The sequence below is a fragment of the Canis aureus genome, chromosome 2, assembly GCF_053574225.1.
Source record: "Canis aureus isolate CA01 chromosome 2, VMU_Caureus_v.1.0, whole genome shotgun sequence".
Classification (NCBI taxonomy): Eukaryota; Metazoa; Chordata; class Mammalia; order Carnivora; family Canidae; genus Canis; species Canis aureus.
The window spans coordinates 59625900-59647692 of NC_135612.1; the positions used below are offsets into that span (position 1 = coordinate 59625900).

General features: G+C 47.4%; 1 protein-coding gene and 1 long non-coding RNA gene across 4 annotated transcripts; both read left to right on the plus strand.

Moving 5' to 3' along the window:
* The first annotated feature begins 486 nt into the window (after positions 1–486).
* Positions 487–2612, plus strand: LOC144299374 (MORF4 family-associated protein 1). 2 transcript variants are annotated; one of them, XM_077874934.1, is made up of 3 exons: positions 487–628; positions 749–1182; positions 1555–2612. In XM_077874934.1, the coding sequence occupies exon 2, from the start codon at positions 787–789 to the stop codon at positions 1168–1170; it is 384 nt and encodes a 127-aa protein (XP_077731060.1). In that variant the 5' UTR covers positions 487–628; positions 749–786; the 3' UTR covers positions 1171–1182; positions 1555–2612. The 2 variants fall into 2 exon arrangements, with proteins under 2 accessions (XP_077731060.1, XP_077731059.1); XM_077874933.1 differs by lacking the exon at positions 487–628 and having other exon boundaries at positions 635–1182.
* Positions 2613–14055: 11443 nt separating this feature from the next.
* LOC144299422 (uncharacterized) lies at positions 14056–21716 on the plus strand. 2 transcript variants are annotated; one of them, XR_013366166.1, is made up of 3 exons: positions 14056–14302; positions 20666–20777; positions 21329–21716. It is a non-coding gene; the product is annotated as an uncharacterized LOC144299422 (long non-coding RNA). The 2 variants fall into 2 exon arrangements; XR_013366168.1 differs by lacking the exon at positions 21329–21716 and adding an exon at positions 21008–21318.
* Positions 21717–21793: the final 77 nt, after the last annotated feature.

A 21793-nucleotide genomic window follows, 5' to 3' on the forward strand; every position in this document is an offset into this window, starting at 1 on the left:
GGTGGTGACACCTGCAAAGGCTAGCCAAGAAAACCCTCCTCACATCCCCCTGAGCTTTGGGTCTGGCGGAGCCTCGGGATGAAGGTACCAGTAGGGGCCTGGTACCCTGGAGCGAGGGGGGTCCCGCCTGGTGAAAACACACGCAGGCATTTCCGACTGTAAGCCGAAGATGACGGAAAAATGCACTTTCCTGACAGCTAAGAGGGGTTTGGCCGCCCTACTAAAACACAAGGGGCTATGGGAGTTAGTCTGGGGATGCCACAGCCTTTCTATCTTTATTGCAGGAAGGGCGCGGTTAAGCCTTAAAAAATATATAACTGAGTGCTCCAGAAGCCCTCCAAGAGGAGGGCGCGCCCAGAAGGGCTCACCCCAAAAGGAGGGCGGCGCAGGGGCGCGACCTAGGGGAAACCGGCAAGCGCAAGTCAAGCACAGTGCGCGCCAGTACGTGCGCGCTCCCGGCCGCGGGGCGGGGTTGCCCCGCCCATCCTCCGTCGGCGTGCGCGCGCCCGCGCCTCGTTCCACGAGCGGCGTGACCGTAAAGAGGCACGGCCGTGTCGCGAAAGGGGCCGCAACGCGCAGGGCGCTGGTTGACGGCTGGGACTCCATTTTGTTCGCGGCTCCTCTCCTCGTAAGTCGTTCGTTTCCGCGGCTCCTGTGAAGCGAAAAAAGTTTAAAAAGGGTAAAAGTTTTAAAGGATTTTCTGGAACTCTGTCGGTAAGCCTAGCGAGTCTCCATTTTCTCTCCGCAGCAGACGTCGGTAAGCGCGGTTCCGGAGAGGCAGAGAGGATGCGGCCCTTGGACATCGTCGAGCTGGCGGAGCCGGAGGAGGTGGAAGTGCTGGAGCCCGAGGAGGATTTCGAGCAGTTCCTGCTGCCGGTCATCAACGAGATGCGGGAGGACATCGCCGCCCTCACCCGGGAGCACGGCCGAGCCTACATGCGCAACAGGAGCAAGCTGTGGGAGATGGACAATATGCTCATCCAGATAAAAACGCAGGTGGAGGCCTCGGAGGAGAGCGCCCTGAATCACCTGCAGAATCCCGGCGACGCGGTGGACGGCAGAGCGGCCAAGAGGGGCGAGAAGGCGGACGAGAAGGCCAAGGAGATCGCGAAGATGGCAGAGATGCTGGTGGAGCTGGTGCGGCGGATAGAGAGAAGCGAGTCGTCCTGAAGGAGGAGGGCGGTAAGGCGGGAGGGAGGCCGGCGCGGGGGGAGCAGAGGCCGCGGCGCGCTCCGGTTGTACCCTGCGTGTGAGCAGGGCGGCCGGAGTGTGTCCGCTTGCACCCGGGAGCCGCGGTGCCCTGCAGAGCCACCTGTGCAGGCCTTGAGGGAGGCAGAGTCACGCCGGGGCCGCCGAGCCACGGCGAGGAGAGAGAGGACCAGCCGAGGGGAGCGGTTATTGGGCCGTTTTGGGGTTTGCCGGAAGATCGGAGCGGGTCGGGGGGCGTCCTGCGTGTTTGAATTGGTGAGGGGTTTTGATTCGTTTGGTTTTCTTTTTCGGAATTAACCTCTTGAATGACGGCTTTCTCCCCTCTACTCCCGAACTGTACTTTAGGTTTACAGCCAACGGATTCTGGTCAACTGATGGGAGATTGGCTGACATCCTTGAGAAGCTGAAACCAGAGAGCCTTTTGTTTTCTCTCTCTCTTCCCCCACCCCCCCCCACCCCCCCACCCCACCCCACACTCTGTCCTCACTTACACTACGTTTTTTGCTATGGTCTGTGGTTGGTGACCTCAAAATAAGTTTTGACTGTTAAATGTTTTTGTTTGGAAAAGTAACTTTTATTTGGAAGATGATCTCACATGAGAATTAGGGCCGAGATTGTAAGCTCTTGCAGCAGTGATGTTTGTTCTTGGGCTTTGGTGATTTCTAGGTTTTGAGGTGCTTTGTGCTTTCTTGTGTGACTTGATATAGCTCCCTGGATCTTTGAGTCTGTGTCACATGAGACTCAAGAGTTGGAGTCTTCCAGCTCTGGAGGTGCTGAAGGAGCTGCTTACTTCTGGAAGATTGCTTCGTGCAGCAACTGCTCAAGAAGCTGAAGAAGAAGGGACCAGACTTCAACTGGGAATGTGAATGGGGTTGACCTGGCTAGGACTGAGGAGTCGAAAGGAGGTGTGGAGGATGATAGTAGTGTCTGTATTTTCCGGACTTTAATTTCTGTGTGAGACCAAAGGAGAAAAGATGTATTTTGTTCAAAATTTAAATTTTATGTGGCGTACTATCTGATGTAACCTGTCTGGTCAGTTTATTTGGACAACCCAACTCAGTTTTATTTGATATGGAACCTAGAATAGACAAGATCTTGGTTTTTGTACAAGTTGATGTAATATTCTGATCATTTCAGGGGATTCACAATGGAAGAGATATTTGCAAAGGCTCTTGAGGGGCTGGCTGGGAAAAGAAAGGAGGACTGTCTGCATTGGACCCTAAACTGGACAGGGACTAGGTATTTTTGAGGTTGATAGGTCGTCCTGCTATAAGTTCATTTGAGTAGCAGACCTGACAAAGCATTTGAGGTCAAAACCCTACCATGTGTAATTAAAAAAAAAAAAAAGAAAAAAAAAAAAAAGACCATGTTAATAAAAGTATTCATTTGCTTGAAAAGACAAAGGACCTAAAAAGTTATTGACTAAAATTTTATTTCTCTCAAAATCTTTCTCATTGATTGTCATCATTACCAAATGGAGGATGAATTTCTTCTAGTTTTTGACGCTCTCAGCCTCTGGTCACGGGGAAGATTTATTTCTGCATGCTAGTATCTACATGTTGATCGAAAAAGGGCAGACTCAGTTTTTAGTGTAGGAAGGAACCTCTTGAAATCCTGTGGTCTGGGCCATTGCCTTCAGACAGGCCATAGTACTTCCAGTCACCTAACCTAAAAAACTGGAACATTAGCCCTCACATTAGGGAATGCTATGGTAAGGGGGGGTGTGGACCACACCACTCCCAGCACCTTCAGATATGATGCGCTTACTCCCCAGCTGCTAGAAGTGTTGCTGACAGATGGTGTGTAGCTGGTCAGCCCTCCAGAAGCGCCTCTGCTTAAGAGTAGCCTTAGCTGAGGTCATGCCCCCTTTCCTGGGTGGCCCATATCCAAGGACTAAAAGACTAGGGGTCTAAGGGCTCTTTGCCTCTTGCTACAAGCTGGGAAGACTTTGAAGGGCATCTCTGTGTGAGCTGCCTGTGGGGTCTGCTGAGGCTGTTTCTAGGGCTGCTTCTCTGCCTAGTCTAACAGGCCTCCCATGGCGCCTAAGCCCTAATAAACAACCTGCACTGACTGTTAAATGTTTTTAATGTAATTTTCATCTTGAAGTCTGCTTCCTAGGAAGCCCAATCAGTAAGTGTAAAACAGTAGGAAACCATGTGTCCCAAGCTACATGTCCTGTCTCTGGAAGAGTTAAGAAGCACTTCAGAGCAGATAACTGGGGAACTTGGCTTTGAAAGATGTACTGCTGAGAAACTGAAGAGAAGAACAGACATCCAGGCTCAAGGAACTGAGAAAATGCCAGAAGTTCCAAATTGTATGGGTCTTCATCATAAGTGGGTAGGATGAAATTAGGAACCAGGAAACAACAGCCACCAAAACTTAAACTTGTAATTTGCTAAGACTAGGAAAATAACATTGGTGCAATACTAGGTAAACTACAGACTTCTGATTTCACCAGTTTTCCAGTAATGCCTGTTTTTCTATTTTAGGATACCACATTGCGTTTGGCTAGTTAATTTTTAAGATGAGTAATATGGGGATACCTGGGTGGTTCAGCAGTCAAGCATGTGCCTTCGGCCCAGGGTGTAATCCTGGAGTCACAGGATCAAGTCCCACATCGGGTTCCCTGCATGGAGCCTGCTTCTCTCTATGTTTCTGCCTCTCTCTGTGTGTGTTTCTCGTGAATAAGTAAATAAAATCTTAAAAAAATAAAAACTAAAATGAGTAATACGAATGGCACAAAATTCAAAAGCTAAAAAAGTGACCTGTTGCTGTCCCCATCTTCCCAGTTGTCTTCTAGGAAAACAACCATTTACCAGTACATTGTATACCCTTGCAAATATGCATGTTTGAGCATATACATATGTAACTCTCCAACCTTGGGTTGGAAATTTGAGTTCTTTTTTGTTTTTACATAGATGGTAGCAGACTGTATAACCTGTGAATGTCCTTTGTGTGTTTTCATCTATATGGTTTGACAGTCTTACCCTATATAAACTTCTAGGTCTGTGTTTTTTCTAGTAGCTGCCATGGTGTTCACTGTTTATTGTCCTATAAATTGTGAAGTAGATAATCCTTAGAGGTTTGAGAACTTTCGTCCTAAATTAGTTCCTTATCCTTGTAAGCAACCAACTCCAAGGTTCCCAGCTCCTGGTCTATCCTGGATAGACTTCAATTGGAACAATCAAATCTGAGTTTTCTAAGCAGAGGATGTTTCTGAGAGGCAGTCTTACAGGATTGTACAGTCACATCATTGAGTATGACCAGGGTTGTCAGAGTTTTTTCTTCTATATCTGTATCTTTTATGAGCTCCAGGCTCTCTGTCCCTTTCTTGGCTGTCCTTCAGAGTTCTGGTCACAGCTATACAGAAAGGCTTGCTGGGGTCCTTGGCCAGGTTCTCTCCCTTGCATAGCCTCCTTAAGCTGGATCCTATCTTTGTTCAGATGTTTCCAGTGTGCTATTAAAGAAACATGGGGCTTGTGGGAGCATAGAGGCCTGGAAAGGCCTCTGAGAGGAGATAGGCAAGATACTATGTAACAGAAGTTCTGATAAGAAATGGAGGCAAAGTATGCAGAATGTTCACAATCTGCTGGTCTCACGCCTTACCCTGGGTAAGAATCAGGCTGGGAAAACAGAGTAGTCAGTCCTACAGAGGCTTGTGCATCTAGATGTTTCATCAGCCAACATGACCCCGGGGAAGAAAGCAAGTTTAATTCCAGTAGATATGCCAGGACTGACAATAACCAAGGATACAATCAGCACTTGGGGACAAGCACTAACAAAGATGACTCCGGGGGCGCCTGGCTGGCTCAGTCGGTAGAGCGTGCTACTCTGGATCTCAGGATCATGAGTTTAAGCCCTACATTGGGTGTAGAGCTTATTTAAAAAATAAAGTGGAAAGTTACTTTAAAAAAAAAAAATTACTTCAATGAAGGGAGGACACTCCAAGGAGTTCTTAACCTTACTGAAGATAAAACCTTAGAGTCCTGGCTGCCATGGAAGAGGGGAACTGGGAAACAGGAGATTTGGCTCCCAGCCATCCTGCTACTGCTTTCTGTGTGATCTTGGGCAGAGACTGGCCTGAGTTTATTTCCTGCATGGGTGTTCTGCGTGACTTCCAGAACTAAAGCTCATCTGGAGCAGAATGCTTAGGGGCCATTAGTAGGATTGAACTTCTAGACCCCTTGTGGTGAGTGGAGGGCAGGGGCAGGGGGCTGCAGAGAGGGAGAATGAGACTATTTCTAGCCAGTATCTTGTGAGGGAAAGTAGCACATGTTGTATCCAAGCCAGAATCTCCCAACAAGAGACCCTCCAGAGTTGTCTCCTCTGTGGCACAAGGACCAGCAGCATTCAAAATGGTGGTTGGGGGATCCCTGGGTGGCTCAGCAGTTTGGTACCTGCCTTCAGCTCAGGGCATGATCCTGGAGTCCCGGGGTCGAGTCCCACATTGGGCTCCTTGCATGGAGCCTGCTTCTCCTTCTGCCTGGATATCTCTCTCTCTCTCTCTCTCTCTCATCTCTCTCTCTGTCTCTCTCTCATAAATGAATAAAATCTTTAAAAAAGTAGTGGTTAGTCATCAGCCTATGTTCCTTTGATACGTGTAGTTGCCCTGCCAACTTATGATGAACATATAGCATGAACAAGGAAGAACTTAGTTGTTTTAAGCCCCCGAGATTTGGGGATTGTAATGGTCATATGAGCCACACTAAGGTGACTGATGCTCGTACTTTGACCCTTTCTTCCTCTCCCTCGGTTTGATGCAAGGGTTGTCCTTCCTTCTCTCTAGTCCTAGAGGCTCACTTGTTTTCACATCCCTCCCACTTGCTCGGGGCTTTCATCTGCAAACAATTATCTTTCTCACTCATTCATTTGTAGCTGTTCACTTTCTTCTGCCCTCAAACAACTCCAAGGTGAAAGAGCCCAAATTCAAGTCCCTGGTCCTGAAATCTTCCCTCTTCCAGGCAAGAGATAAACATGGTTACCTGGTTAGCACTGTGACCAGATAAATAAATCCATCCAGGGCTTCCTTCAGTGCTGCCCAAGATAGGTGAGAGCTTCACCTAGTCAATTCTATTTTGATGCCCATAATGCTCTGCAGTTCCTTTGTCCAACCCTTTTCTGATGCCCATAATGCTCTGCAGTTCCTTTGTCATGTTTACATGCCCATTCCTCCTTCTTTCAAACTCCATGATTCACAAAAATCCTCCAATCTCTTATTCCCAAAACTCACCCATATTCTTTGCATCTTCAAAGAACATTTCTTTACCACCTGTAGCAGCTGCAACTAGACTCCCCCAAGCCCTGGGCTTTCCTGCACCCTTGTTGGTGGCGGTCCCTAGCAGCACGCAACTGATTAAGAGCTGTGTTTTTGACAGAGGGGTAAAGTGAGGGGAAAAGGAAAGAAGGCGGAAACAGAGTTTTGAGGAGGATATCGTCACAGATATCCACAGATATCAGAAGGGATAGGTGGGGAAATGAAAAGGAGGAGAGCTACAAGAGAAACTAGCTGTTAAAGCACATTGAGGGGTCAGTGAGGTTAAAAAACGAAGGTGCTGGTGACTATAGTGCAAATGTCACCTAGAAGGTTGGGGCATGGTCAGGAAGGAGGAGGGCTGAGCAAGTACTGAGCAATACAATACAATTATTGTATTGGGGCAATAACAAGCCCTAAGTCACCCTTGGGAACAAGCGGCCAAGGGACATCGAGGAGCTCATCAGCTGTGGGGAGGCCAGGGACCTGGGGCCCCCAGTACGGGATGGCCATGGAACTCATCCAAGATGATGGCAGGACGTGGGGTGGAAAGGAAAGCCAGGAGCTGAGTGCCAAAGTGTACAAGGAATGAGGGTGATCCGATGTGGAAGGAGGGTTGGAAGATGACAATCTTCCAAAGGTGGTGGGAGGGGAACAGAGGGTGATGAGCAGCACGTACGCTAAAGGAATGCCGCTTTAGACAAGAATGAGGACGACAAGTGGTATAGCAATGGCCAGGGGAAAGGCCGGCCCCCACTCCTGACCGAGGCACGAGGAACATGAAGAAACCAGCAGCTTACCCTTCATGGACCTGAGGACCATTTGGCACAATTCTCTGGGGATAGCCCAGCAAGGAGCAAGGTTGGGCTGGAGGGCAGGGAGCAGGCAATGGCCCACCAGTTCCTACAGGACCAAAAGAGGATTTGGGGGTGGAGAACATTATGGGAAACTTGTCCTTAGAATCATGCCCTAGGCTGATTTCTACTTGGTTCATCAGTGGGACAGATGGGGTGATGAGCACGGTAAATTTAGTTCTGAATGTAGCCTGAGGGCAGATGGCCATGGCCTTGGCATGACCATTACAGCAGAGCCAAAGAAGTAGCAGCTGGAGGTTGTCAACTATGCTTTCTACAATAGCTTCTTTGAAGGAGATGTGAGAGGCCATCACTACTGGTCATTTGGGGTTGAAAATGGCAAGAGTTTCTGCAACCCAAACTGAAACTGTTGTGAGAAATGGCTATAGATGGCCATTGCTGGCTCAGTGGGTGGAGCATGTGACTCTTGATCTGAGAGTCCTGAGATAGATGTGTGTATATTAGGGAAAGAATTTATATATACAAATTAAATTTTAATTTTTTTTAATTTTAAATTTTAAAAAAGAGAGATGGCTCGAGAAGAAGCCATCTTAGAGATGAGACAAGCCTGAGACCCCAAGGTCTCTCTCAAGCATGTTATTTTTTTAAGACTTTATTTATTAATGAGAGATACACAGAGAGAGGCAGAGACATAGACAGAGGGAGAAGCAGGCTCCCTGTGGGGAGCCTGATGCAGGACTCGATCCCAGGACCCAAGGACTATGACCTGAGCCAAAGGCAGACGCTCAACCGCTGAGCCACCCAGGTGTCCCTCAAGTACGCTCTTTAAAGGTTCTTCCCCAGATAGCAGGTGCCATTCAAGCAGCAAAGACCAGATTACTACTGTCACCCTCTTATCAAAGCCACTTGTTCCACATGGGCATCAGTGAGATAGTAGGGGAAGGACAGAGCATGGGGATCAGTTAACAAAAAACTAGTCTTGACAAGATTTCTGTAATGTGCTGTAATTACATGTACATTGGAACTGGCTGAAAATAAACAAAACATCTAGGGATTTTGAGGAAATTTTATTGGCAAAGAAATTCCAAGCAGGGTGTGCTAAATCCAGTGGTTGTTCAGCCTCCAAAGGACCTGATGAGCCCCACATCTGCAGCAGCAGGAAACAGGCTTCCAAAGTGGCCCTGCCCCTGGAAGGGTGCCCTTCCTAAAGCATATGTCATGTGTGGCCTGGGAAGATAATAGACAAGTAGGAGCCTCTCTGAGTAGCTCCTCCTGGAGACCAAGACCAGGAGGGACTAAATGGGCTCAGCTGGGCACTGTGTCCTCACTCTTGTCTGTGGCCTCCGATGGCACCTAGAGGCCAGATGTACTGTGTGCTCCAAGACAGAGAAGCAGAGATGAAAGCTGTGGTCCTTTTACAGCTCAAAGATGTTCACTGTTCAAGGTGCTACACCATCACTTCTACAGTATTCTGCTGGTTACCAGCAAGTCTGTCCACACTCTGGGGAGGGTAATCAAGTTCTGTCACCAGCCTGCCCCCCAAACTCAGGAAACTTCTAGTAGAAGCTTCTGCCTAGCTGTCAATCTTACCCTTTAGAAACAAGCTAACAGACTGCTGGGACAGAAGAAGACACATTTGAGGAAGACAGCTGCTCAGATGAATCAGAAAGTTCCAGAAGTGCCCTACAGTTACCTCGACTTCGTTATAATATTAAAATCCCATCTGAATACTCATCCCAAGCAGTAATAGGGAGTCAGTGCTCTGGAGATTATTTCTCCTCATCTTCTTATTTGTACAAAGAAAGATGACCTTGTGAGGCAACTCCCCCAGTGTGGTCTCTGCCTATAACTCAGCGGGGAGCAGAACTATGACAAGAGAAGGAGCAAATGAATTGTGGACATGTTTCTTTTTTTTTAAGATTTTATTTATTTATTCATGAGAGACAGAGAGAGAGGCTGAGACACAGGCAGAGGGAGAAGCAGGCTCCCTGCAAGAAGCCCGATGTGGGACTCGATTCCAGGACCCCTGAGCCGAAGGCATGTGCATGATCAACGCTCAACCGCTGAGCCACCCAGGCTGGACATGTTTCTTAAATGATCACAACTATTACTGTTCTATTCCAGTGATATTTTTTTTAAGATTGTATTTATTTATTCATGAGAGACACAGAGAGAGAGAGAGAGAGAGAGAGGGACACAGACAGAGGGAGAAGTAGGCTCCACGCAGGGATCCTGACACAGGACTTGATCCGGGGTTCCCAGGATCAGGCCCAGGGCTAAAGGCAGCGCTAAATAGCTGAGCCACCCAGGCTGCCCCCAGTGATAGTTTTTTAAAACATCGTAGATTTGAAAGAATCTAAAGGTAAATCATCACTGTTAGTAGTAGAGTTTAGTACGGTTTCTAAAAACAAAATCAATACATGAAAGTCAGCAGCGTAGGGCACCTGGGTAGCTCAGTGGTTGAGCGTTTCCTTCTGGATCAAGTGATCCCCGGATCCTGGGATCAAATTCCGCATTGGGCTCCCCTCAGGGAGCCTGCTTCTCCCTCTGGCTATGTCTCTGCCTCTCTCTCTGTGTCTCTCATGAATAAATAAATAAAATTAAAAAAAAAAAAAAAGGAAAGAAAGAAAGTCAGTGGTGTTTCTACTCAGCAAGAAGAGAAAATATATTTTCTAAAAGGTGTCATTGGGCAGCCCAGGTGGCTCAGAGATTTAGTGCCGCCTTCAGCCCGGGGTGTGATCCTGAAGACACCGGATGGAGTCCCACATCGGGCTCCCTGCATGGAGCCTGCTTCTCCCTCTGCCTGTGTCTCTGACTCCCTCTCTGTGTGTCTCTCATGAATAAAATTTTTAAAAAGATAAACTCTTTTTAAAATAAATACATACATACATACATAAATAATAAATAAATAAATAAATAAATAAATAAATAAATAAATAAAAGGTGTTATTGAGTCCATCCATAGGTGAATGGATAAAGAAGATGTGGTATATATATTCAATTGAATAGGACAGGGACATTAAAAAAAAAAAAAAAAGAATGAAATCTTGTCATTTGCAACAAGATGGGTGAACCTAGAAGGTTTAATGTTAAATGAAATGTCAGAATAAGACAAATACCATAAGATTTCTCTCCTATGTGGAATTTAAGAAACAAAACAAATGAACAAAGGAAAAAGGAGATAAACAAACAAACAAAAATCCCTCAGCCTCTTAACTATAGACAACAAACTAATAGGTGCCAGAGGGGCCGTGGGTGGCAGGATGGGTGAATTACATGAAGGGGACTGAGAGTACACTAACTGCGATGAGTACAGCGAAATGTACAGAATTGTTGAATTGCTATATTGTACATCTGAAACTAATATAACACTGTATATTACTTACACTGGAATTTTATTTTATTTTATTTTATTTTTTACACTGGAATTTTAAAAATAAAAACTCAACCTAACTACCTCTCAAAAATAGTAATAATAAAATAAGAAGTGTCATTTATAATAGGACCAAAACAATTTTTAACGGTGTATTATTTTCTTAGGGAGACTGTAATTGCCACAAATTGAGTGGCTCAAAGCAATAGAAATTCATTCTCTATTTAAAAGGCTGGAAATCAGAAATCAAGGTATTAGAAGCCTCCCCGCCCCCCTTTTAACATGTCAAAGACAGTCTCTTTCCTTGCCTCTTCCAGTTTCGGGTGACTTTTGGCAATCCTTGACAGTCCTTGAATCAGTTCAATCCCTGCCCCCGTGTTGTCACATGACCATGTTCCCTGCGTGTTTCTCTGTGTCTTCACATGGTCTTCAGGTAAGGATACCTGTCATTGGATTTAGGGCCCATCCTAATCCAGTATGGCCTCATATTAACTAATTACATCTACAAAGACCCTTTTTTTTTTTTAAGATTTTATTTATTTATTTGAGAGAGTGCAAGAACAGGGAGGAGGGACAGAGGGAAAAGCACACTTCTCCCCCACCAGCAGGGAGCCCACTGAGGGCTCTATCCTAGGACCCTGAGGTTACTACCTGAGCCAAAGGCAGACCCTTCACCAACTGAGCCACCCAGGGGCCCCATAAAGACCCTATTTTCAATAAGATCACATTCTAAGAGGCAGAATACAGATGAGTTTGAAGGGAGAGACATAATTCAACCCAATACAAATGGTGCCTGGGACAATTTTAACAAGACATATGGAAAATCTTTCTGCACAAAATTATAAAATTATAGTGAAATACATTACAGAACAACTAAATAGGCTGACAAAATTGGCATTCTAATTCTTTCCCAAATTGGCCCAATGAGATGAGTCAATCCAATCCCAAAGAAATCTCATCACGTGGGTTTGATTGTTTTGGTCAAACTTAAAAAAAATAATTGAAAGTCAGAACAAGGGATCCCTGGGTGGCGCAGCGGTTTGGCGCCTGCCTTTGGCCCAGGGCGTGATCCTGGAGACCCAGGATCGAATCCCACGTCGGGCTCCCGGTGCATGGAGCCAGCTTCTCCCTCTGCCTGTGTCTCTGCCTCTCTCTCTCTCTGTGTGACTATCATAAATAAATAAAAATTTTAAAAAAAAAAGAAAGTCAGAACAAGCAGAAAAGCCAGGACATTCCTGAAGAAGGAGAAGCAGGTGGGGGGGGGGGAGGTGGGGGGGGGGGAGGCGGGGGGGCCTTGTAATACTTAGCTAGATATCAATACTTACTATAAATCTAATTTAGTAATCAAGTCAATGCAGTGAAAGCCCAGAGATGGAGATCAATGGAACAGAAACAGACACAAGCAAGTATAGAGACTTGAGACCTGACAGGTGTTACACTGCAGACCAGAGGGGATGGATAAAATATTCAGTAAGCTGGGCTGGGATAACTAAGTACACATACAGGAAAAACTGCAATCAGGTCCCTGCCTCAAACTTCATTTCTAGCTGGATTACTCACACGTATAAAAGAACAAACACTAATCTTTTAGAAGATAATGTAAAAGAATAAATTTTTATGACCTCAGAGTAGCCAAGGATTTCTTAAAATAAAACCAGGGGGAAAAGGGCATTAAAGGAAACCTTGATATTTTGTCTTCATCAAAACTAAAATATTAACTTGTACAAGAACGTTTGGAACAGCATTATTCATAATAGCCAAAAGGTAGAGACAACCCAAATGGCCATCAGTGGATGAATGGATAAACAAATTGTGGTATACTCATGAGTTAATATTGAGCCATGACAAGGAATGAGTACTGATACATGCTACAACTTAGATAAAAACTCAAAAATATTATGCAAAATGAAAAAAGCCATATACAAAGGCCATATATTGTATGATTCCCTTCTTAAAAACCTTTTTTAAGTTTATTTATTTTTGGGCCACTCTTTCGGGACCCCTTTCACTTCTGAGAGCTTTCTCTGTATCTTCACTTAATAAACTTCTATCACTTTACTCACACACACACACACACGTTTATTTTTGTTAGCAATCTCTATACCCACCGTGGGGTTTGAGCTCACAACCCTTAGATCAAGCGTTGCATGCTCTATGGGGGCGCCTGGATGGCTCAGTGTGCTGTCAGACCCTTGATTTTGGCTCAGATTGTAATCTCATAGTTATGAGATGGAGCCCCACATCAGGTTCTGCACTCAGTACAGAGTCTGCTAGGGGTTCTCTCTCCCTCTCCTTTTGCCCCTCCCCCCTCTCATGTGTGCATGTGCAGGCACATGCAAATAGTCATGCTCTCTCTCAAATAAATAAAATCTTTTTTAAAAAATGGGGGGGATACGCCTGGGTGGCTCAGCGGTGGAGCACCTGCTTTCGGCCCAGGACGTGATCCTGGAGTCCCGGGATCGAGTCCCATATCGGGCTCCCTGCATGGAGCCTGCTTCTTTCTCTCCCTATGTCTCTGCCTCTCTCTCTCTCCTTGTCTCATGAATAAATAGAATCTTAAAAAAAAAAAAAAAAAAAAAAAAGAGTTGCATGCTCTACTGACTGAGCCAGCCAGGTGCCTCTGTATGATTCCTTTCATACGATGTCATGGACTGAATTGTGTTCCCCAAATTCATATGTGGAAATCCTCACTCCCAACATGATTGTATTTGGAGACAGGACCTTTGTCTCAGTCCACTGTAGCTGTCGCAACAAAATACCACAAACTGGGTAGCTTACAAGCAACAGAAACTTATTTCTCACAGTTCATGGATTTGAAATAATCTAAAGATAAACCGTCAGGGCAGCCCAGGTGGCTCAGCGGTTTAGCACTGCCTTCAGTCCAGGGCGTGATCCTGGAGACCCGGGATCGAGTCCCATGTTGGGCTCCCTGCATGGAGCCTGCTTCTCCCTCTGCCTGTCTCTGCCTCTCTCCCTTCCTCCCTCCCTCTCTCCCTTCCTTTCTCTCCCTCCCTCCCTCCCTCTCTCTCTCTGTCTCATGAATAAATAAAATCTTAAAAAAACAAAAAGATAAACCATTAGCATTACTAGTAGAGTTTAGTGAGGTTTCTAGAAACAAAATTGGCTGGAAGTCCAAGATCAAGGCACCAGCATGGCTGAATTCCAGTGAGGCTCTCTTCCTGGTTCATAGCTGGTGACTTCTTGATGAGCTCTCATGGGGTGCAAGGCAAAAGTGAAGGGGAACGCATTGGGAAGCTCTTTATAAGAGCATTAATCCCATTCAGCAAAATCCCATTATGTCACCCTCATGACATAAGCCCTTCCAACGGCCCATCTCCTAACACCATCACATTGGGAACCAGGATTTCAACATAGGGATTTGGTGGGGGGTGGGGGAGGACACGACATTCAGATCATAGTAGACTTTAAAGAAGTAATAAAGGTTAAATGAGGTCATAAGGGTGGAATTCTAATCCAATATGACCTGTGTCCTTATAAGAAGAGGAAGAGACACCAAGGATGCTGGTGAGCAAAGAAAAGGCTATGTGAGGACATAATGGCAAGGTAACCACCTGCATGTGAGCCAGGGAGGGAGGCCCAGAAGAAAACAAATCTGCCAACACCTTGGTCTTGGGACTTCTAGCCTCTAGAACTGTGAGAAAAATACATCTCCGTTGTTTAAACCACCCATTCTGTGATACGTCGTTGTGACAACCCTAGTAGAGTGGTATATATGATAGATCCAGAATAGACAAATCCATGGACACAGGAAGGGGATTGGTATTACCAGGGGATGAGCAGAGGGGGAATGTGGAGTAATCACTGAACAGTAACGCATGTTTTGGGGGAGTGATGGAAAAGTTTAAAAGTTTTAAAACTAGAGAGAGCTGGCAATGAATGCACAAAATATCACTGAATTTTACACTTTAAAGTGATTGTTACATGCATTTCGTCTCATTTTTTAAAAACTAGAGCATTTAGGACACCTTGATGGCTCAGCAGTTGAGCATCTGCCTTTGGCTCAGGGCCTGATCCCGGATTCCCAGGATCGAGTCCCACATCCGACTCCTTGCAGCTCTGGAGCCAGCTTCTCCTCCCTCTGCCTGTCTCTGCCTCTCTGTGTCTCTCATGAATAAATAAAATCTTTAGAAAACAAAACTAGAGCATTCAAATCCACAAAGACAGAAGTTAGAACGGTGGTTGCCAAGGGCTGAATAGAGAAGAGGGAGTTAGTGTCTAACAGTACAGAGTTTCAGTTTGGTAAGAGGAAAAGTTCTGGAGCCAGAACTGGTAGTGATGGTTGCACAAAAGCGTGAATGTGCTCAAAGGCACCAATCTGTCTACTTTTAAGTGGCAAAAATGGTAACTTTCACATTATGCATACTTCACCATAATTTAAAATATTTGTTAAGATTTTTATTTATTGGGATCCCTGGGTGGCGCAGCGGTTTAGCGCCTGCCTTTGGCCCAGGGCGCGATCCTGGAGACCCGGAATCGAATCCCACGTCGGGCTCCCGGTGCATGGAGCCTGCTTCTCCCTCTGCCTGTGTCTCTGCCCCTCTCTCTCTCTCTCTCTCTGTGTGACTATCATAAATGAAAATAAAAATTAAAAAAAAAGATTTTTATTTATTTATTTGAGAGTGCACAAGGAAGAGCAGAGTGGGGAGGGAGGACAAGCTGATTCTGCACTGAGCTCAGAGCCTGACATGGGGATCGAAACCAGAACCTGGAGATCATAACCTGAGCCACCCAGGTGCCCCTAAATTATTTTCTTAAGATTTTATTTATTTATTCATGAGAATACACAGAGAGGAGAGAGAGGGAGAGGCAGAGACACAGGCAGAGGGAGAAGCAGGCTCCATGCAGGGAGCCCGACGTGGGATTCCGGGTCTCCAGGACCACGCCCTGGGCTGAAGGTGGCGCTAAACCACTGAGCCACCTGGGATGCCCTCTAAATTATTTTTTAAACTAAAATTTTACATTTAACAAGGGACCTTAATCAAGGTGGGAGGTTAAGCCTACACTTCTCAATTTTTCTGTAAACCTAAAACTTTAAATCATAAAGACTACTTTGAAAAAATTGTCAAGCATCAATTGAGAGAAGATATTTGCAGCACCTATCTTGGCCAGGGGTGGAGGAAGGGTGGAGGAGAAAGACTCCAAAATGTATGAAAAGAGAGCTCAGAGAATAAGGTTGTAGCAAGTCCATGAGTGTTTTTATCCACTTTCCCCCATGCTTAGGCTCAGGACAGACTTTTTTTTTTAAGATTTTATTTATTTATTCATGAGAGACACACAATGAGAGGCAGAGACACAGGAGGAGGGATAAGCAGGCTCCATGCAGAGAACCCAATGTGGGACTTGATTCCAGGACCCCAGGACCATGACCTGGGCCAAAGGCAGGCGCCAAGCCGCTGAGCCACCCAGGGATCGCAGGACAGACTTTTTCCTAACTTCATCTAACCGTTCTGCAGACCGAGTTTCAAGCCCTACTTCCAAGCAGACCCTCCCTCTCCCTCAGCACTAGTTTTCTAAGGATGCTATAAGAAATTATCACAAATTTAGCAGCTCAAATCAACACAATATATTATTACAGTTCTGAATGTCAGAAGTGCAGGCTGGGTTAGCAGGTTTCTGTACTCTGGGTCTGACAAGAACAAAATCAAGCTTTTGGTAGCTGTCTGACGAGGAGGCTCTTTGAAGAAACCACTTCCAGGCTCATTCTGAGGTGTTGGCGGAATCCAGTTCTGTGTTGTAGAACTGAGGTCCCTGTTTCCTTGCTGGCTGCCAGCTGGGGGCCCCCCTTAGCTCCTAGATGCCTCTCCCTTGTCCTTGTAACATAGCCACTTGCATCCCAGAACCAGCAGTGGTACAGCAAATCATCTTCAGGCTTTAGATTTGCCCCAAATCCCAAATCTCCCAGCCAGCAAGTTGTGAAGCCAGGGTCCGAATCCCCTAACATCTTAGAGCCAGCGTCAGCCTGTCCGATCATCCCATGCTTGCAATTCTGACTCCTCCTTTCTTTTTCTACCACAGCTCTCTGAATCCAGCCCAAAACATTCTCTGCTTTTACCGGTAGCCATGGGGCCCACTTGATGATCCAGGCTCATCTCCTTATTTTAGGACCCTTTTTAAACTACATCAGCAAAGTCCTTTTTACCATGTAATATATTTATAATTACAAAATAAGTTATATAACTCCGCACATAATCACAGGTTCCAGAGATTAGGATACGGACATTTTGGATGCCTGGGTGGCTCAGTGGTTAGCATCTGCCTTAGGCTCAGGTCATGATCCTAGGGTCCTGGGATCAAGTCCGGAGTCGGGCTCCCTGCAGGGGGAAGCCTGCTTCTCCCTCTGCCTATGTCTCTGCCTCTCTCTCTCTGTCTCCAATGAATGAATGAATGAATGATTAAAAGGATATGGGCATCTTTGGGGGCCCTGTGCCTATTATCTTACGCCTCCCTAGACGTCTTGGTGTCCGACCCCACTAAGTACAGGTGGGCACACCGACGCCCAGAGGGCCATCTCCGTCCGGGCTGCTCCCTGACTTGCCCCAGGTCTCCCAGCCAGCACGTTAGGAAGCCACAGGGCCCAAATCCCAGATCTAACTGCAGCACTTTCCCTCAACCACCAGATAGATACACAGTCTAGTAACAATACCACTTGCAACTGTACTGCCTGGCGCTTCTTTCAATCCTCCAAGGGACCTTCACGCCCATTTTCCCAGTTAGTCGTTTCAATCACCCTGACAGGTATTCAGAAGTGGGACCGCCGGCTTCACCTGATCCACTGGAAAGCTCAGCCCAAACCTGTGGCACCTGTGCCGGCCGGACCACCCCACCCCCACCCCACCCGCCAATCTTTCCTTTTAGTCTGTCTGGGGACCACAGGCCTAGAACAGAAGGTGATCCACTTATGCCCCCCCGCCCCCAAATAGCACGGTAAGGCAAAAAAAAAAACCCAAGTACTGAAGCCCCGCTGGGCGGCAGGCCCTGGGAGAAAGGCGGGGACACAGCGAGGGGAGGGGCGGATCGCAGCCCTGGGGGGCCCAGGGTCGAAAGACGGCTTCTGCAACGCTGGGCTCACACCTCCGCCTGACCACCTGACCCCCAGGTCTCGGCAGCGCAGAGCCACGGCCCGAGCGCAGGGCTCGCACCTGCGGGGACCCGCCCGCGACCGCAGGACACCCGGCCCCGGCGCCAGCACATCCCTCGGGCTTCCCGCCGCGGGCGCGGCCGTAAAGGGGGCCCCTTCCGTCGCGAAAGGGGTCGCAAAGAAACAGGGCGCTGCGCTGCCGCACGGCGGGGAGGCCGTGCCGCACGTGACTTCCGCTCTTTGAAGGCGACAAGTGTGGGGCAGTTCGGTTAAAAAGTCCACCCGCGCCCGTTGTTGCTCAGCACGGCTGCGTTCCGGCGGAGCTCGGCCCTGCGCCGGGGCTCGCTGTCGGCCCAACGTGCACGCGCGGCTGGGGCCAGACCCTCCCCGCCAGCCCCGCGCGCCCCCACCCCGTGGGGCGTCCCCGCCCTCGAGCACGAGCACCTGCGGGCCCGCGGGCAGCTCCGGCGCGGGGTGGGCGCCCCGCCCGGCTGTGACGAAAGGCGGGCCGAGATGCAGGGTCGCGCGCTCTTAGGGAAAAGGATTTGATTTTCTTAAAAGATGAGACTTGGGACAGCCCCGGTGGCGCAGCGGTTTAGCGCCGCCTGCAGCCCGGGGCGTGATCCTGGAGACCCGGGATCGAGTCCCGCGTCGGGCTCCCTGCATGGAGCCTGCTTCTCCCTCTGCCTGTGTCTCTGCGTGTGTCTCAATAAATAAATAAATAATCTTAAAAAAAAAAAAAAAAGGTTGAGACCTAAAGGTCAGCAGAACGGTAAGAGGTGCAGAGCTGCCAACTGGCTGGGGGATTGAACCAAAGAAAACCCTAGGCTATAATAAAGCAGAATTCGAGGGAGGAGAGCAAAATTGGAAAGTGTGAAACAGAAGTCCACCATTGAATGTCCCTACGTTTTGCCAGCAGTTTTGAGCGTTTCGCTTGACCAGAGGTGGCGTTCTGCACCATTGCTCCTCTATCCCCGAACAGTGGAGTCTCACGGGGGTCAAAGGTTAAAGCAGTCCAGCGTGATCTGAACGCAACTTCCCTGAAACAAAGGGCAGCAGACTTTAAAGGCTTGGGTGTGCTGGGGAGAGGCACTGAAGGGTTAAAGGCAGAGTTTGGTCCATGTGACTAGGCCATCTGGATTGGCTCGCTGGAGCACATCCAGAGAATCAAACGTCTGTCTTCATGGCAGGGGCCCTGGTGCCAGCTGGACTGGGCACCCACCCAAGTGAAGCCCTGACCTGCGCCAAGAGTGAGGCCAAAGAGATGGCTTTCAGGTGCTCAAGGAGACTGTTTCGGGTGGTAGTAGAAGATTGACACTTCAGAGAGCGGAAAGAGGATTTATAAGTGCAAGCTCTCTAAAGTAGCTGCTGTAACAGGGATCTCGGGTGCTTCTCTATCCGTAGGTTTTGGTTGGAACAAACAGCAGACGTTCCCAGCAACTTTGAGCTTTGCCCCTGTAGGCACTCTAGGGTGGGCTTGGGGCTGGGGTCTTGTTCATCCTGGGGACGCAGCCTTAAGATGCTGGAAGCCATGCTAGAGTTTGGCCAGGTGTCTGAATGCCAGGGTTTGGACAGAGTGGGTATGGGCCAAGAGTTCTACAATCCTCACAGGTAACATCTTGATAATAAATTTCTCCCAATTGCCCAGGAGGTTCAGCATCAGACTCTGGTTGACTGGTTGGCTGACATCCTGGAAAAGTTGAAACCTGAGAGCCTCTTGTTCCCTTCTACATATACCACTAAATCTGCATCTAATCTATGTGGTAACCACTGTAGGAATACAGATGGTCAAACATATTCCGTTCTGGAAAGAACTTTTACTTGGGAAGGGCTTGCAAGGCAGCTTGAGTTTAGACTATAAATCGATGAGATGGTTATGGTTTTTTCCTTGGAATTTCTCAATGTTTGTAAATTTGGCTGTTTCGGTACATGTTACTGCCTCACATGTGACCTAATCGCTGCTGGAAAACTGGGCCAAGCCAGACCCTGTCAGTTGTCCAAGAGTGGAGTTGCTGATGGAGTCCTACCTGCTTCGTTGGAAGAAGGCTGGCAGACGTTCTGTATGCAGTTTAGAACTTGTCATTTCTCTGGGAGAAACAATTCCCTCTGAAGTTAGATCATATTATTGGCCATATAATGTGAACTCTTGGGAGAGTTTGGACAACCTGGTGAGGTCTGATTTGACCTGAAACCCAGAACATGGTTCTGTTCTTTTTTTTTTTTTTTTTTAAGATTTTATTTATTTATTCATGAGAGACACACAGAGAGAGGCAGAGACACAGGCAGAGGGAGAAGCAGGCTCCCTGTAGGGAGCCCGATGTGGGACTCGATCCCAGGGACCCGGGATCACACCCTGAGCCGAAGGCAGACGCTCAACCGCTCAACCGCTGAGCCACCCAGGCATCCCTGGTTCTGTTCTTCTATTTCCTTTGTAGTTTGGTTTAAGGGTCACCATCACTAACAGCTCCCCCTAGTGCATTTTTGGCACTCTGAGGCTTGAAAGGATAGGAATTTGCGCTGAGGGTCTGGAAAGAGTACCATGGACCTACACTGAACCAGCACCACTTCATCGGCTGTCACTTGTCTAGTTATATTCATTTGAATTACACACCCCACAGGGATTCAAGGTTAAAACACCACATGTAGGGGTGCCTGGGTGGCTCAGTGAGTTAAGCATCTGCCTTCGGCTCAGCTCACCATCCTGGGGTCCTGGGATCCAGCCCCACTTCAGACTCCCTGCTCAGTGGGGAGTCAGCTTCTTCCTCTCTCTCTCTGCTCTTCCCTGCTCATGCTCTCTCTCTCTCTCTCTAAAATAAATAAAATATTTTAAAAAGTGAGGGGGGAAAATAAATAAAAAATAAATAAAAAGTGAGCAAACTTTCTTTCTTTCTTCTTCCTTTCTTTCTCCCCGTGGGTAGCCTGATTCAGGACTCGATTCCAGGACCCGAGGATCATGCCCTGAGCCGAAGGCAGATGCTCAACTGCTGAGCCACCCAGGCATCCCGTAAACTTTCTGTAAAAGGCCAGATGGTAAATGTCTTAGGGGTTTAAGCCCTATGGTCTCTGTCTTAACTTCTCAGTTCTGCCATTGTAGCTCAAAAACTACCATAGATAATTCCTAAACTAATGGGCCTGGCTGTGTTTTCAGTAAAACTATTTAGAATGATAGGAGATGGGCTGGACTGGGCCATGGGGTGGGTGTCAGTCTGAGTTATGAAAAGACCACAGATTCCATCTTGGATGTCATCTCTTTCTCTTAGGATTGCTTATCCTGGGGGAAGCTAGCACCATGTCATGAGGCCCATGTAGTGAGGGAGTGATGCCAGGCGACAGCCATGAGTCTTCTTAGAAGCAGATCACACCCCCTTCCTTGGGTCAGATGAGATTGAAGTAGCCCAGCCAACAGCTTGACTACAAACTACAAGCTCAGTTGAGAGCTCTCAGCCACAGAAGCTATAACATGACAAATGTTTGCTCTTTTAAGCTTCTAAGTGTTGTTACGTAGCAAAAGAAAGCTTTGACAGTTCTCTAGGGTTCTCAGGCAGTCGGGGTAGAGGACTAAGCTTTGTACCTCTTCACAGATCACTCACTGACACAGGCGCCCCAGGAGGAGCATCGTGAAGTTGAGTGAGGCAGCATCTTCCGTTTGGGCAGCGTCCGAAGATGAGTGCCAGTGTTGACTGTCTCCATGAAACTCTCATAGTAGGGGTGCCTGGCTGGCTCAGTGGTTAAGCGTCTGCCTGCCGGCCCAGGGGGTGATCCTGGGGTCCCGGGATCGAGTCCCATATTGGCCTCCCTGCGTGGAGCCTGCTTCTCCTTCTGTCTGTATCTCTGCCTCAATCTCTCTCTCTCTTTTCTCTCTCTGTGTGTCTCATAATGAATAAATAGGGTCAGAAAGAAAGAAAGAAAGAAAGAAAGAAAGAAAGAAAGAAAGAAAGAAAGAAAGAAAGAAAGAAGAAGAAAGAAAGATGAAAAGAAAAGAAAAGAAAGAAAGAAAGAAACTCTCACAGCAGCTAGGATTACAAGATCTTCATTTCTGAAGGGGG